The following is a 14,695-nucleotide window of genomic DNA, read 5'->3' on the forward strand; positions in this document are numbered from 1 at the left end:
CAGCAGGATTTGGTCTCATCAGAACTATTTATATTAAATTTCAAGGCACTGATAAACAAATTAACTTCTGTGCACATACTAACCTCTCTGTATACACATGCTCTCCCAATGTAACTGCCCTCCAGACTGACTGCAACTGCCAAGTCAGTTAGAGGACATTAGTTTTGCTGCAGGCACATGGAAGTTTAGATGAAGCCAAGTAGTTGCAATTTATGGAAAAACTTGCATTGTATTTTTACTCTGTCATATAGATTATAACAGAAGTAAAATAGAGGATAAGTCTCTTTTGTATCTCATGGTCTACCTAGGTGCCCTCCTGTTAAAATTAAGGTGATACCTGCATTCCCAGCCACAGGCACTAAACCTACCAAAGGGTTTCCATTGGTAGAAAGAGCTTCCCCTACCAGAGGGGAGCAGTGGTGCCACATTTGCCATTTGAAACTTTTTCCACTCCTTCTGCCAAAGCTGTTCTTAGGTGTGCAGACACCTCCTGGAGGAAGGTCTCTTACCCTTCAGCTAGTGACTTGAGTTCACTGAGCTTTAGGTCTCAAGCCCAAGTTCCAATAAGGAAATGACTTAAAAGGGACTATGACTGTTCTCTTGGAACTCCAAACTAAAGACTCTTGAACTGTTTTTAAAAAGGGAATATGTGCTTTCACTTCCACTAGAAAAACATAAAAAATGTCTCACTGGACAGGGTGAAGGTGGGGACAGAAATAGTTGAGTTAAATATGACCATTCTCTGTATCAAAGCCAAAGTTTCCCTTTCTCCTCCTGCAAACCAATGGAAACTGGGAACGTTCTTTCTAACTGAATCATTTACAGATTAACAATTGCAGAAGTCACTGCTATTTTGTGTGCAATGATACTGAGGTTATTCTTTTTTAACTGTATTTGAAATGGCAAAAGATGCATCTTTAATTTGTATTCTTTAAGACACTAATATACTACAGACACTGTATCTCTGGGTGGTTTTAGCACAGAACACTGAGCAATTTCCAGAGAAATGCCAGTTTTCTAGTGTATTAAAAGTCAGTCAAGAAGCCCTGATCTTACTACAAGCCCTGAAACAGTCACAGTGTCGAGCAGGACACTCAGCTTCAACTTCTCAGTTGAAAAATGAAAATAATGCACTCTGAGTACAGATGTACTGAGAGTCATGAAGGTTTTTAAAATTCTTTGAAGATATAAGAAGGAATGTAGATATCCAGAAGATCACTCGTGATGTTAGATCTTTGCTCTCTTTTCACCAGGAAAGCCCAGTCTGAGGTCTTCAAGGAAACAAGGAAGGAAGCCCTCCAGAAGTGGATTAAAAAGGCTTTTATTTTCCTGAATAATGCAGAGATAAACTATATCTATGTTTTTATTCTATAAAAGCTGAACTTGCAAGGCAGTTTAGTTCCTTTTTTTTTGTTACCTGGCATACTGGTTTAAACTTCTCTACATCTTATGAGAGTTCATTTTGTAGTATCTCTATTTAGCTGAGTGGTTGAAATACTGAGAAATTGATTTCATTTATTTTTTATAATTCTTTTTTTTCTTCCTTTTGCATATCCATCTGAAAACATTTAGAGTAACCAATATTGATCAGGTCGCTCAATAAGTTAAATATTGGTTTTATGCAAAAAACTAGTTATGTTGTTACCAAATGGGCTGCACTGCAATTGTTTTGAGGCAAACAAACACATCCCTTCTTCAGCTCACATATCTATCCCAAGTGTATCTCACTCTCTATTCTGAACAGTGAAAAGGAATTTATAAAACTGGTGAATTAGGACCACATTTGCCTTTTAAGCAAAGAGAATGAAACTGGAGTTTTAGCTGTCCAGAACTAAGTATTCCCTCTGACTTGTACATGATGCACCTGTATTAATTTATGCGGCTGTTTAGTTACAAGTGTTGCAAGCTGATTGTAAGTCATCAGTATGTGCCTTGTACTGTAAACTGGTATTGTAATAAATTTAATATTCATAATCAATCTGTAGATGTCTCTTCTGCCTCTCTCTTATGGGAAGAACAAAGGTAAAACTCCATCTCAAGGCCTCTTTGACAAAAAAGCAGAGGATTTGCTTCAGTGTGTGAACCTTTGTCCACAGCTGAATACTCTTTCATTCTATCAGAAGGACCAATGCACATTACATGTGTGTACACAGCACAGCAAAACCAAACTGATCCACATTTGGTGTAAGTGCCTAGCTACTCAATTAACTTACACATAAAACTCATACCATTTCAAGTCTTTGTAAATTGACAAGCTTTACATTTAATTTTACTCACATTTTATCTCACTGTAAAGTCTGCTATAATATTAGAGAAACCCGTATCAAGTATTTTTTTTGTATTAGTTCACCTTATTGTAGCATGGAAGTGATAAATTTGCTGCAAAACAAAGTGAAATAAACCATTTTAAGAAGTGTTGAAAATGTATTTTTATAACTATGACCATTATCAGATATCCTACTAACCAAGTTATAGCTTGGACATCATGAACCTTTGAACAGACAAACTTACAAATCTAAAATATCACCTCCAAACTGAACAAGATATGACTGTAATTCATGAAAAGACTCACATACCTTATTTCACACACAAAAAAATGCAATAAAATAACAAGCATTAAAAAAGACCCATGCACTACTATGTATCTCACAGTTTATTTGTTTCTGTACATCAGGTCCCCCAAACCAAAGCCCACACATAAATACAAAATTCTTATGCCAATATACTTACAAAACAACTCCTAGGTTATTTTTCAGTCTTTTTTTTCCTTGCTTTTTCCCCACTTTTATGGGTGTGGTTCTCAAGTTTTGAGAGCATCACTGGGCAACAATGACTCCTGCTAAGGGCTGAGCACATCTTTGCTTCAGCAGAGTTCACTTTCAGCTGCTGAAAGGAATAGGGGCTGCCCTGAGATGTTTTCCTTCTGTACGAGTCCATGCAGCAGTGGCTTTTCCTCTCCGTTGAGAGGTGAAGTGTTTTTGTCCACCACAGGGACATTAATCTTCTTCCTTCTCAATGTAAGACTTGGCACTGACCCGGGCCATCTGCCTTGCCAGGTAGCGGTCCCTGGCTGACATGACTGTCTCCTCATTGCTCCGTTTGGCAAACTTGCTCATGCTCTCAGAGGGTTTTGGTGCTTGGTCTTTCTCCTCTTTCTCCCCTTCTTCTCCACCTTTACGTTTCTGCTCAGACAAAATTGCAGAGCTGGATCTTCCCTTCTCACTCACCTCCCTCTCTCTTCCCTTCCTCTCTTTTTCCAGACTAGTCTCCCTATCTTTTTCTGAAGATGCAGGACTACTTTCCCTCCCCTCTCTGTATTTCTTCTCATCACTACCATGTTTTTCTCTCCTCTCCTTCACATGATCTTCCTTTTCTCTGCATTTCTCTCCTCTCTCCTTCTCTTTGTCACTGTACCTATCTTTACCATTTCTTATTCTTTCTTTCTCTCGTTCCTTTTCTGAGCCCTTTTCATCTCTCTCCATTGCCTTCCTCCACTCTCTGCCATGTCCCTCCCTCTCTCTTCTGTCCTTCCTCCTTTGTTTATCATCTTGCTCTTCCCTCCTTCTGTAGTAATCTTTATTAGAGTGATCCCCATGTCTATGTCGCTCCTCCTTTTCCCTTGGATGATCCTTTTCATGGGTCCTACTTCTCTCATAATCTTTTTCCCTGGATTGTTCCTCATTTCCCCTTCTGCTTGATCTGTTCTCTCCTCTCTTTGTAAGACGACTTGTTTGAGCTTTTGTGTGCAGCTCTTCCTCCACACTGGATGAGCTCTGTGACCTGGAACGCCTCTGGCTCTTGGGACGTTTACCTTCCTCTTCACTGCTCTCAGAGCTCTCTCTGCTTTTCTTCTTTTTCAAATTTTCTTTACTATTTTTGTGTCTCTTATCATCATCACTACTGTCAGTTTCTAAGTCAGTATCAGCATCTGGATTATTCTCTTTCTTAATAGAGGGCTTCAGCCTTTGTCCTTCATACGAGCATTTGTTCCTTTGGTTGGATTCATCATAAGAACTGTCAGATTTTTCTTCCTTTATCCTATAATTTTTTAGGTTAAAAAAGAGAAAACAACATTACACAGCCTGAAATCTCAGACTTTTCTACAAACTGAATTCTGGTCGGGACTTAAGCAAATGATGCTGCTGAAAAGTCTAAGAGAGCAAATCTATCTGTGGCTCAGGTTCCAGGAATCCAGCACCAAGGAATGAAGTTGCTGTATCTGGTTCACTGGTGTATGACAGCTGATGAAATTGTCTAAAATAATGACTATGGTTAAGTATCTGTTGCCTCCATCTAAGGAAAAAGGCAGAGATGCGCATTCTTGTTTAAGCTTTTTGGGAAGTTACATGTTTCTTCCTGTGTGTTTGTTCCTCTGTTCATGTGAAATAATGATGCAGAGAAGAGCAGCAGGTTGGATGCTCTACTAGCAGAGGGAGGAACACAGCTGCTGTTTGTAGGAGCAGTTGACTTTTTTAATCCAGTATTTCTGAAGATCTCACCCTTCTGGCTAGATAGAAAGTAGTAACTTCTAACAGCTCATAGGTTCTCAAATAGAAAAAACTGATTCATGGAGGACCAATTTGGGCAGCAGACAGAAAGGTTATGCTTTGCCATTCTCTTCTGACTGATTAGGACATGTTTACTCACACACATCACATCTCAAATTTCCCATTTCTGCCTGGGTTCAGGAAGCTGTTCTGCTTTTCTTCTAGTCCAGAATTCTTACTTCCTTTTTTTTTCTTTAAACTATTTTTCCCTGTTTGTCTCAAATAAGATGGCATAGCATTATACTAAAGATTTAATGGAGGATTCCCTTATTTTAGACAGCTGAGAAACTTCACTGTGATCCATTCTTCATCTAAGGTAAGAATTTACTTTCTCATAACCCAATCTCAGATCTAGAAGTAGTCCTGGTGAAGTTGCATTGCTTTGTGATGACAACCATTAACTAGTGACATCAGGGTTTAAGGCCTATCTCAAGTGAGGTTCAGCCTTGAATTGTTTCAAATGATCATTTGTTGCATGTAACAAATATATCCCCTTCACCATATTTATCCACAGGGCAGAATTTCACCACCTCAACTACATAAATAATTCAGCTTAATCTCATTTCTTTGCTTTGGAATGTGCATATATTAAGATTTCAAAATATTCCCACTGGATTTCCTACATATCTGATTAATTTCCTTTTACCAGAGCATCAACACTATATTAATTTCTTTTTTATGAACCTGTAAATGTGGAATAAGTACAAATTTAGAAACTCACATGCTTCTCAGGAAATTGATACCACATTATTTCATACAACTTACCTCTATGCTCATTATTTTGTCTTTCATCTCCCTCATGATTCAAAATATGTAAGTTAATGCAGATTGCCAAATATTATGTAAATCAAAGTAAGTACAGGTTAGAATAATAACAAGAAGTATTACAAGCATGGCTGTTCTCTTAGTATTTTTTAAATGGCATCTCTCTCCTGCTTGTTTCTGTCTTGCAGTCTATACTACTGATGATCATTAGACACTTTCCCAATCAGCTAATCAGCTGTATGAAGTAACCAGCTCACCCTCCCAGTGTTTCAATGCTCTCTAATTCTTAAGCGTCCCACTGAGTTTGGAATCACAAACTGCCAGAAGCTGGGTTATATCTGAAAGCCTTCTGGAATCACATCCTACCTGGCTTCACGGAAGCTGCATTTAGGCATCTCTTCTTCCCCCACCCTCTGGTTTAAAAGATGTCTGTAAAATCCACTGAGATCCTTCTGTTTGGTCACATCCAGGTACGCTAAGAGAAAGAAAGGATCAAGTTGGATTTACTGTGCCACAAATACTGGTCAGACACAACACCACCAAAACTGCAATCTCCATCCTGGAGGTTTGCAAGCCCAGAGTGGAGAAAGCTCAGAACAACTTGTTTTGACCTTAAAGCAGAGCACACTTTGAGCAAAATGCTGGAACAGATTACCCACTCCAACTTGGTTCATCTTATGAGCTTATATCCCATTGTTTACACCTATTCCTGGGACACTGTACAGAATGCCTGAAGTAAGGAGTGCAAGCATCACTGCACCCCAGGCTTACCAGTCTTCCTTCAACAACTGACCCTTCCCCAAAAATTCAACATAGCAACCCAAACAGTACTGACATACAGAGGAAGCTTCCTCTGTTCCTAATACCAGACAAGTGGAATCTGGTTCAGTGTCTGCTATCTGATCCTTTTTGGTTTTAATTATCTCAAGTCCCACAGAGAGACCCGATGACAAGGTTGTAAATCATGTACAAGGCCATACTTCTTTTTAAAGAGAATTATTTCAGTGTGAATCTCACCCTCGAGAGCTGCTGCTCTTTTTTCTCTTTCCTCCTCCTCAGCCCTTTCTTGCAGCTTCTTCTTATATGCTGAAGTCACAAAAGCCTCTTTGTCAGCAAACTCTCCTCCTTCCATTTCACGCTCTTTCTGAATTTTTCTTTCCATTCTTCTCTCTTGCTCCTTCTTTCTAATTTCAGCTGCTTTGAGGATATTATGGATGTATTTGGGCTAAAATAGGAAGGGGAGAAGGTGTAGTGTTGAGAGATAATGACATTGGCTGAGAAAACACAAACCGGGAATGCTGAAGATGTTGAAGAAAGTTGGGAATGGAAGAAAACTGACAGAAGCTGGACTAACATTTACTCACACTGCCTGAAATGAACTGAGATTCCCTCTCAGATCACTAGCCCAGCATGCCTCCCAGTAACAAAAGAGGCTGCTGCAGCCAATCAAAACAGTCAGCCCATCTTTGACTAGGATGATTTTTGCTGAGTGAAATTAAATGTCTTGATTTCTCACACCTCTGTCTTCTGTAATAGTCTTGCCTCTCAAGTGCTGGGAAGGAGAGGGGAACCTCCTTTTCTACCCACAGAATGTGACAAGGACTTTCAAATGAAATAGAGTAACAATGAAAATATGACTTGTCATGATTCAGCAATGGTTTGAAAGAAGGCTGTGGAAACTGGCTCACGTTTTACCAATGAAAGCAAAGCTTAAAAGCTAAGCAATGTCCAAGCATACAGAGGTAAGACAGACAGCAAAACATCTTAAGGTACTGACCTTTTTGTCATCTTTTCCAGATAACACTCTGGCACTACTTTCTTTCTTCTTCTTCTGCATTTCATCATAAATACTGTCATATTCATACACTGTAGCATCTTCTTCCAAAGCCTTCTGAATCTCCAATTTAGTCTAAAAGGCAAAAAAGGGGAAAACACAAACAAACCAAAGCATTAGATCTTTTACTGTTTTCAAAGATTTTATTCCTACATTGTAACTTAGAATAATAAAAGAAACAAACTGTTTGAGAAATTCTAAAAACATCAGTACATTCAATGCCACAAAATTAACTTTAACATCTTGTGTATTTGTTTGCACTGACTAAATCAGAAAATTTATTGTGTTTGCAATTATGACCAGCTCTGTGCTAAACCTCACTCATTTTCACTGGGCAGTTTTTCAACTACTCTGATTATAGGCAGAAGAATTTAAAAAAAATAAAAATAAAATTAAAAAAATCCTGCCCAGAAAAGTGAAACAAAATCTTTGCCAGAAGGAAAGCTCTGAGAATCTCTAGTCAGGTTTTAAAGAAAGGTTTGTGCTGTAAACCAATGCACAAAATCATAATGCTACATGGAATATTTTGTAAGGGTTACTAACTCTGAAGTTGCACAATTATGTTACTGCAATTATTTAATAAAAATTAATAGATGCAGTAATTTCATAATTTGAGGAGTTCCCATGTACCTGCTTCATTGCTTGTTTTTTCAGTGCTTCTTTCTGAAGACTCTCACCAACAGATGGCTGTAAGAAGGAAATATTGCAGAAGTAAAATTAATTACATTGACACAGCTCATACTATTTTTCTACCATTCTAACAAACAACTGTGAAATAGTCCCATTATAGAAGTCAATCTCTCACTTCAACAGTGTTTTTACGTAAGCAAGAAAATTACAAGCCTCCAATGAATCAGCCTTCTCCATCAGCAAAGTACTGCAGTACCTCAATCTAAATCAGAATACTGCTGATTTGAGCAGCATGTACTTCAAATGTTAATGTTTATTGCTCAAAATTAATATTGCTAGAAAATAGCAATACTAATCTTCCCTAAGACAAAATATCTTCACTACTGAAAACATGTTTTCTAATAATAGTGTATTTGAAAAAAAGCTTTGCATGTTACTTAATAATGTATTTTAGTTAGGGTTGAACTAAACTGCATATTCTCAACCAATAGATAATACTGTTTATTAAACAGATTCACTGTAAGTGACAGGACTTGTATCCCTGTTTATGTAACTAAATCTCTGTTAATCTTAAAAAGCAGAAAGAGGAAGGAAAAGTCATCTTGAATTTTGGCAGGTTCCCAAGTTTTCTAACTTTGACTAATACACTATCACATTTTTAAAAGGCAAAGAGACATGTGCAATCAGCTCTTAATATTTAAAAATTGAAACTAGCATGGAGCTTGGCAGCAGAGACTAGGATGTTCTGAAATCAAACAGAATTGGCACCATGTAAATTCAAACAGATCCCCTGAACATGAAGCCTTTTTATTTAACTCAATGTTTAAAATATAATAATGTGTCATGACCCCTCTTTCTTAAGCTATTACAGTTATAGCAGATGTGTCAACAAGGAAAAGAAGACAAGTGCTTTTCCACAATTGTCTACATGACAGACAGTAACTAGTTTAAGGGTTTTTCACTGGTAAATTTCAGAAACAGGGAATAAGTAGAATGAATGGAGTTTCATTATATGTGACTTTGTGCCCTCTGTCTCTGTCATCTCCTCAGACACCCTGCCTGCTTGATTCAGCAGGTGGGAAACCAGATAGTGGATTATTTAGTTTAAAAGAACCTCTAAGGATCCTGGTTTTATTAATCTAGTATTTACCTCTGGCTTTCCAGCCTGAAAAGCTAATGTTGAAAAATATTTAAAATACTGTACTTAATTTTTATGTCATCTGCTTTCTTTTAAAAATACTATTAATGAGTTGGTATAAACTTCTCAATATTAAAAGCTATTTTAAATTGGCAGTGGAACACACACCAACATTACACACAAGACCTAGACTTCCTCCTGGCTCTTGGGGAAGAAAAGGCTCCTCTGCTTAACATACTAGGGGTCATCACTGAAGGATTCCTTTCTCAGACACTCTTACACTGGTTTTACAGAAAGGTACCCAAACAGTGAGGAATCTCCACTGCATTATGCCAGGAAGCAAAGGCTCAGTAAAAGACAAAACAGATTCTGCAGTTATATTTACAGAACAAGCTTTATTCCACCAAAATATTTGAAGAACTGCTTATAATGTTTTCCCTGTCTGTCTACATGAAAGAAAGGTGTTGATCTACAAAGACTGCATAAACACAAAAGTAATATATGATCCTGGTTACTGCACATATGACTGTAGGGGAGTTCACTCGCAATTTTGTTTGTCTAGAGCGGCAGTAAGTTCACAAAAAACAAACACCTTCCCTAATGGTTTATGGTTGACAATTTCCTGCTGTGCTATGAGCTCTGATAGATGAGAACTTCCCGTTCTTTTGTATTGTTTTTACTTATCAACCATCCATTTATTAAAGGCCCTATAAGCTCAGCAATCTGTCTCATACTTTCTCTTTCCCTGCAGTCAAGCTATTCTTCTGAAGCACAAAGCTTATAGTTTAATATTTTCTTGAAGGAGAAAAACTTTTAACCCTATCCTGTGAAACTACCCAGAACCCATGCAAATTAAGAAACTCTTCTAGAAATGAGACTCTGAGTCCTACTAGACTATGAAGATAGCTGGGACACAACTGGGAAATAAAAAAAAAAAAAAAAAAAAAAAGAAAAAAAAAGGAGTAATAAAAGGCCTTCCTCCTAGGGAAAAGCATTTGTGGTTTCTACCAAAACCCCAGGCATGGTACTTCCTGACAACATAAGACATCACCCCTTTCCTTTTTCAAAACCAAAAGATACCTCTGCTCTAATATAACCTGTTATGAAAGACCCATAACAGGGCCATGCCCTTTAACATTATGAATTCTCTACATGTTGCTTTGAACTAGACACATCAAATAAATTACCTTTGTTTAAAGTTAAATACATTTTAAAGGGAAATTAAATGCCTCAGGAACATCTGGCAGATTATATGTAGTTTGATTTTAATCTCTCACTACAACCATCCAGTTTTAACTGGATGTGCAGAAAAACATTTGACCGAACAGCAACAGCAGGATAATTTGGAGCTCTACTCAATCAGCCAGTGAAAGCAGCAGAGCCAGCCAGTCACAGAATGCAAAGCTTACACCTACAGTGAGATAGCCAGTTCAAAGCACTTCATTGTTAAAGACTGAGAAACAGACGCTTTCAGGGAAAAATGCATCTCGTTGACTTCAGGTGTTTACTTTAGAATAAAGTGAACTGTGCCCCAGAGGTACCTGCATCCCTACTGACTGCACAGCAAGCTCAGGGAACTTAAGAAACCTGCATGTGTCTCTATGGATCTCATCCCACATGTGGTCTGATGTGACCACATCTCTGCAGACCTGAGATGTGACTCTGCTGGGAGTACTTCATTCTTTTTACATCAGATACGGAAGCTTAGGCTTTGGATTCAAACACTTTGGCATCACAACATCTTAAAGTGAGCTACTTACACTCTCATGTATATGTATCTAGCAGTGACTTGTTAGGGCTTGCCCTGATAGTCACCTGCACTACCCAACTACAGCCTGCACCTGGACAGTCCCTAAATGTACGAGACTCAACCCTCCATGGGGGAAAAAAAAGATAATCGAGTCAGGCAACAGGTTCATCTCAATTCATACACTACAGGAGTCATGGCTACTAATAAAACATTACGAGAAAGAAACATGAAAAACAAGTAATGTATATAATTAGCTTTCCTCGGAATTCCCTCGTAGCTTCCAGAAACCAGGAGCTTAGGGACTTCCCAAACTCAAAGAGGCACTTGGACCATTGTTTGGCACCAAGAGCATTACTTAATTTGACTAATAATTTCTGAATCCATTTGTACTTTTGACCATGCCACAATATCCTGTGGCAATGAGTTCCATGAGATGATGATACACTATGTGGAGAAAAAAAACAGCTTCCTTTTGTCTACATTAAAACAGTTACTTGGTAATACCCTAATATATCCCTTTGTTCATATTATGAGAAATGGCAAAATCACTTTGTGTTTTCTGAATCATCATCTATTTTACACACATCCTCTTGAGTTAGTTCCCACTCCCTTTTCCTCAGTGACTGCTTTTCTAAGAGATCCTTCAGTCTACTTGGTCTTATTTTGTATGAAAACTGTTCCATAAACTCTGATCATCAATACTCAATGCTTTATCAATCTTTCTCTTCTGTCATACTGAAAACTGATGCATCACAAACAGCAGTAAGCCAGAGTGCAAACTTATTTCTAACATAGAATCATAGAATCCTAGGGGTTGGATGGGACCTCGAAAGATCATCTAGTCCAACCCCAACATCTAGTCCAACATATCAGTTTGTTGCTGTAACATCCACTCACTACAACAGGCTTTCCTAGGGGTAACAACCTTCCTCCCACTTCTTAAAGACAGCAACAATTCCTCATTAACGAGGCAAATAATTTAGAACTATATTAGCTAGATGTAACTGTAATTGCCTGGTCTACTTTTTCCCAGTCAGGACTGTATTTAAAAAAAATTTCCACCCCAGATGTTCTGCTTTTTATGAACTAACTAATCATCTTCATCAGCAACTAACATGCATTAATGTTCTTAGCCACAGCAAAAAATTATCTGAAATTCCTTCAGCAAGGGTACAGGCAAAGTCTTAATGAAATATGCACAGTAACATTTAAAAAAAAAAAAAGGGAAGCAAAAGTTTGCTATCTAGTATATAATCACAGAGCAAGTCAGGTGTGCAGATTTCCCAGCACAAACTTTATTAGAGTTCAGTTAAAAATACATAATCTCCAGACATTTGAGATGTAGTTCTGACTGATAAGGTAGCAGACAGGAAATGAAACCCCTCCCAAATGCTGCTCCTTATCTTGAAAAGCTCTGAAATTATTATTGAACTAATAAAGTAATTTTACTTTTTAAAAAAAATTATCTTATTTGATAAAGGCAGTTGTGAGATTATTACTTTTTGCTGGGTTTGTACCATACTGATGAGCATGACAACTTCTAAGAGTCTTTATAGGAGACTCTGGTAGTGAATCTGTCAGCCTTTCTGAAAGACAGGATACTTGCTCCATTAATGTAAAAGTTAGTAGACAGCATCATACATTATTATTACCATTCATTATGTTGCTTTAATGTTTGGATATTAAAAGAAAACAGAGAAGTGAAAAAATGCAAGATAGCCCCACGCTCAGGAAGGTTCCCAGTCCTGTCATGCAGTGTTTAATGGCAACAGATCACTTCAAGCTCGTTCTCAGGTTCTGTTCACAGGTTCTATTTCTAAATTTCAACATCTTAAATGTTAAAATTCTAGGCTGAAGTTTACCTTCTGGGCTTTGTGGGAAATATGCACATAATTACATTATTAGTAAATGATCAGAGGTATTTCCTGATCAATAAAACACAGGAAATTGTAACATTATGTCCAGGAAGTTCCATTCATGTGGAGAGTTCATCTCCACAAATTTGAGCTTCTGTTCTTCACCTGTAATTATGAAGCTGGCTTTAAATCCTTCAAAAATTCTGGTTTAGAAGTTGGGTTTCTGTAAGGTATCCAACCAGCCTATACACCACCCTGGTTCTTGGATGTCCCCCCCATCTAGAAGTGTAATTTCTATAGCGTCCAGCACCCTCTACTGGGACAGGTAGAAAAGCAGTATTTTGAAGATAATGCTTTAAAAAACCCATAAAAATTAAAGGAGACTAGAGAAAAGAACAATTATCAACACCATGCAATACAGTCATACGTCCCACAGTACCAATAAACTCTGATCATAGCAAGGCTGTGTATTGTTCAATCTAGTATTACCAATATTGTGAGTACTTCCAGAACTACAAATAATTCTTATTACCTGCCTTTTTTTTTCTTTAGAACATCTGGGTTGTACAGCTTTGCTTTTGCTTATAGTGAGCATGAACATAATACATCAGCTACATCAAATCTGGGTGAATGAGCTAAAGGATAAAATACACTTAATAACTACACTTTAAGGTTAACATCTGAGATACAATTGTTGAGTTTGCTGGTCCACTTGCAGACATATTTATCAATGCTAGCCAGCAAATTTATTTAAAAGCTAGATACTGTTAACTCTTGCAAACAGCTGGAAGAGATGACATGTCATGAACTGTTGGAAGAGATGACAGAACTAACAATCAAGTCAGCACTTTCATGTAACTCACACTAAAGAAAACACGAATCATATTTCACACCCCAATTCAAAATGAAAACACATCTTAGTGTCACTGCCATCAGCTGATGCAGGCATTAAGGGTTGTAAATTGATAATCTGAAGAATGGGTGTCAAATTTCAGAAAAGAAAAAAAGCTGAACTGACCTCTTCATCAGATTCATCTGCAAACACTGACAGTTTCTGTGAAACGAGATTTTTCTGCGGCAGTTTTTTGGGCATAATGAGCCCATATCTGGGGAAAAAAAATAAAAGTTACCACTAACATCACTCAGAACAAAACACACAGCATGCTCCAGATCAAAAATCCATCCCTCACAATTTTAGAAACAAATGATCAACATCAACATGAAGTATTAAGTGTAGTACTGAACAGCACTGCCAGCAGTGCACTCAGCCTGGGCACACAGGTCAGCTTCTCCCATAGATACTGTTGACTTTTCCATGCAAATTTTGGGGATTTGGGCACAGATCTATCTAGCCCACTGGTCTCTATGTTCCCTCCCTCGCAGAATTAATAAATTACTACTGTTTCCTCTCTAGAAATTTAGTCTTAGTCTACACTAGACACTGTAACTACGTTTGCAGGGGCAGTAAGTTTGCTGCTTTTACACAGCAGCGTAAACCACCAACACACAGATACAGCCACAGCAAAAGAAGACAACATTTACAGTCAGCTTATGTTGTGCACAGATGAACTAAACACACAGAACTCTGTTGCTGACACAGCCAGCCTCTGTGCTGAGAAACACTTCTTGTGGTTTCGGTGATGATCTCTAAACCAGGACTTTCTCTTCCCCCTGCCTTTCCCTGAGTTCATCACTGAGTAAACAGTTCGTCACAGGCTGTAGCACTGAGCTGGAAAACCCCACACTGCCGTAAGGCAAAACATCATCTCCGTGACGAACGAGCTGCTTCGGTGTGCTCGGAATCTCCATCCCCTGCTCCTGGGGCCCCGGGAGCCGCGATGCAGCGGGGCCGCCCCGGGCCGGGGCTCAGGGGGCGGCAGCTCCTCCCCGGGCCGTCTGGGAACCCTGAGGGGATTCTAAGAGTGAAAACTACCCCTTGGCAGCCCCGCAGCAGCCTCCGGTGCCTTCCCACCGGCTTCGGGTTTGTTTTGTTGTTTGTTTGTTTCTAAATAAACACCGTTTTGGATCCAGTCCAGCAGAGGAGGCTGCGCGGAGACACACACGGGCCGGCACACGCCAGGCCCCCTCCTGCGGCCCAGGCGGCTGCTCCGTCCGAGCTCGCCCAGGCCGAAGACAGGCCTGTCTCCGCCCTCTGCAGCGGCCCCCGGGCCTCCC

The 14,695-nt window shown here is 38.8% G+C and overlaps 1 protein-coding gene across 1 annotated transcript; it reads right to left on the bottom strand.

The window, feature by feature from the left end:
- Positions 1–2,996: 2,996 nt before the first annotated feature.
- Positions 2,997–13,620, bottom strand: NSRP1 (nuclear speckle splicing regulatory protein 1). Its single transcript, XM_010009093.1, has 6 exons — positions 13,539–13,620; positions 7,777–7,833; positions 7,090–7,221; positions 6,330–6,537; positions 5,679–5,787; positions 2,997–4,038 (listed from the first exon to the last, which is right to left on the bottom strand). Exons 1-6 carry the CDS (start codon positions 13,611–13,613, stop codon positions 2,997–2,999), a joined length of 1,623 nt encoding a protein of 540 aa, XP_010007395.1. The 5' UTR covers positions 13,614–13,620.
- Positions 13,621–14,695: the final 1,075 nt, after the last annotated feature.

The sequence above is a fragment of the Chaetura pelagica genome, unplaced genomic scaffold (genome assembly GCF_000747805.2).
Source record: "Chaetura pelagica isolate M959 unplaced genomic scaffold, ChaPel_1.0 scaffold72, whole genome shotgun sequence".
Taxonomy (NCBI): Eukaryota; Metazoa; Chordata; class Aves; order Apodiformes; family Apodidae; genus Chaetura; species Chaetura pelagica.

Bases quoted from the DNA above. Each gene is read 5' to 3' on its own strand.
- NSRP1 (XM_010009093.1), bottom strand. From the start codon at position 13,613: ATGCCCAAAAAACTGCCGCAGAAAAATCTCGTTTCACAGAAACTGTCA. The intron at 7,834-13,538 runs GTCAGTTCAGCT...TCCTTCTTACAG, and splicing joins CAGATGAATCTGATGAAGAG to CCATCTGTTGGTGAGAGTCT. The intron at 6,538-7,089 runs GTCAGTACCTTA...TTCCTATTTTAG, and splicing joins CTGGAAAAGATGACAAAAAG to CCCAAATACATCCATAATAT.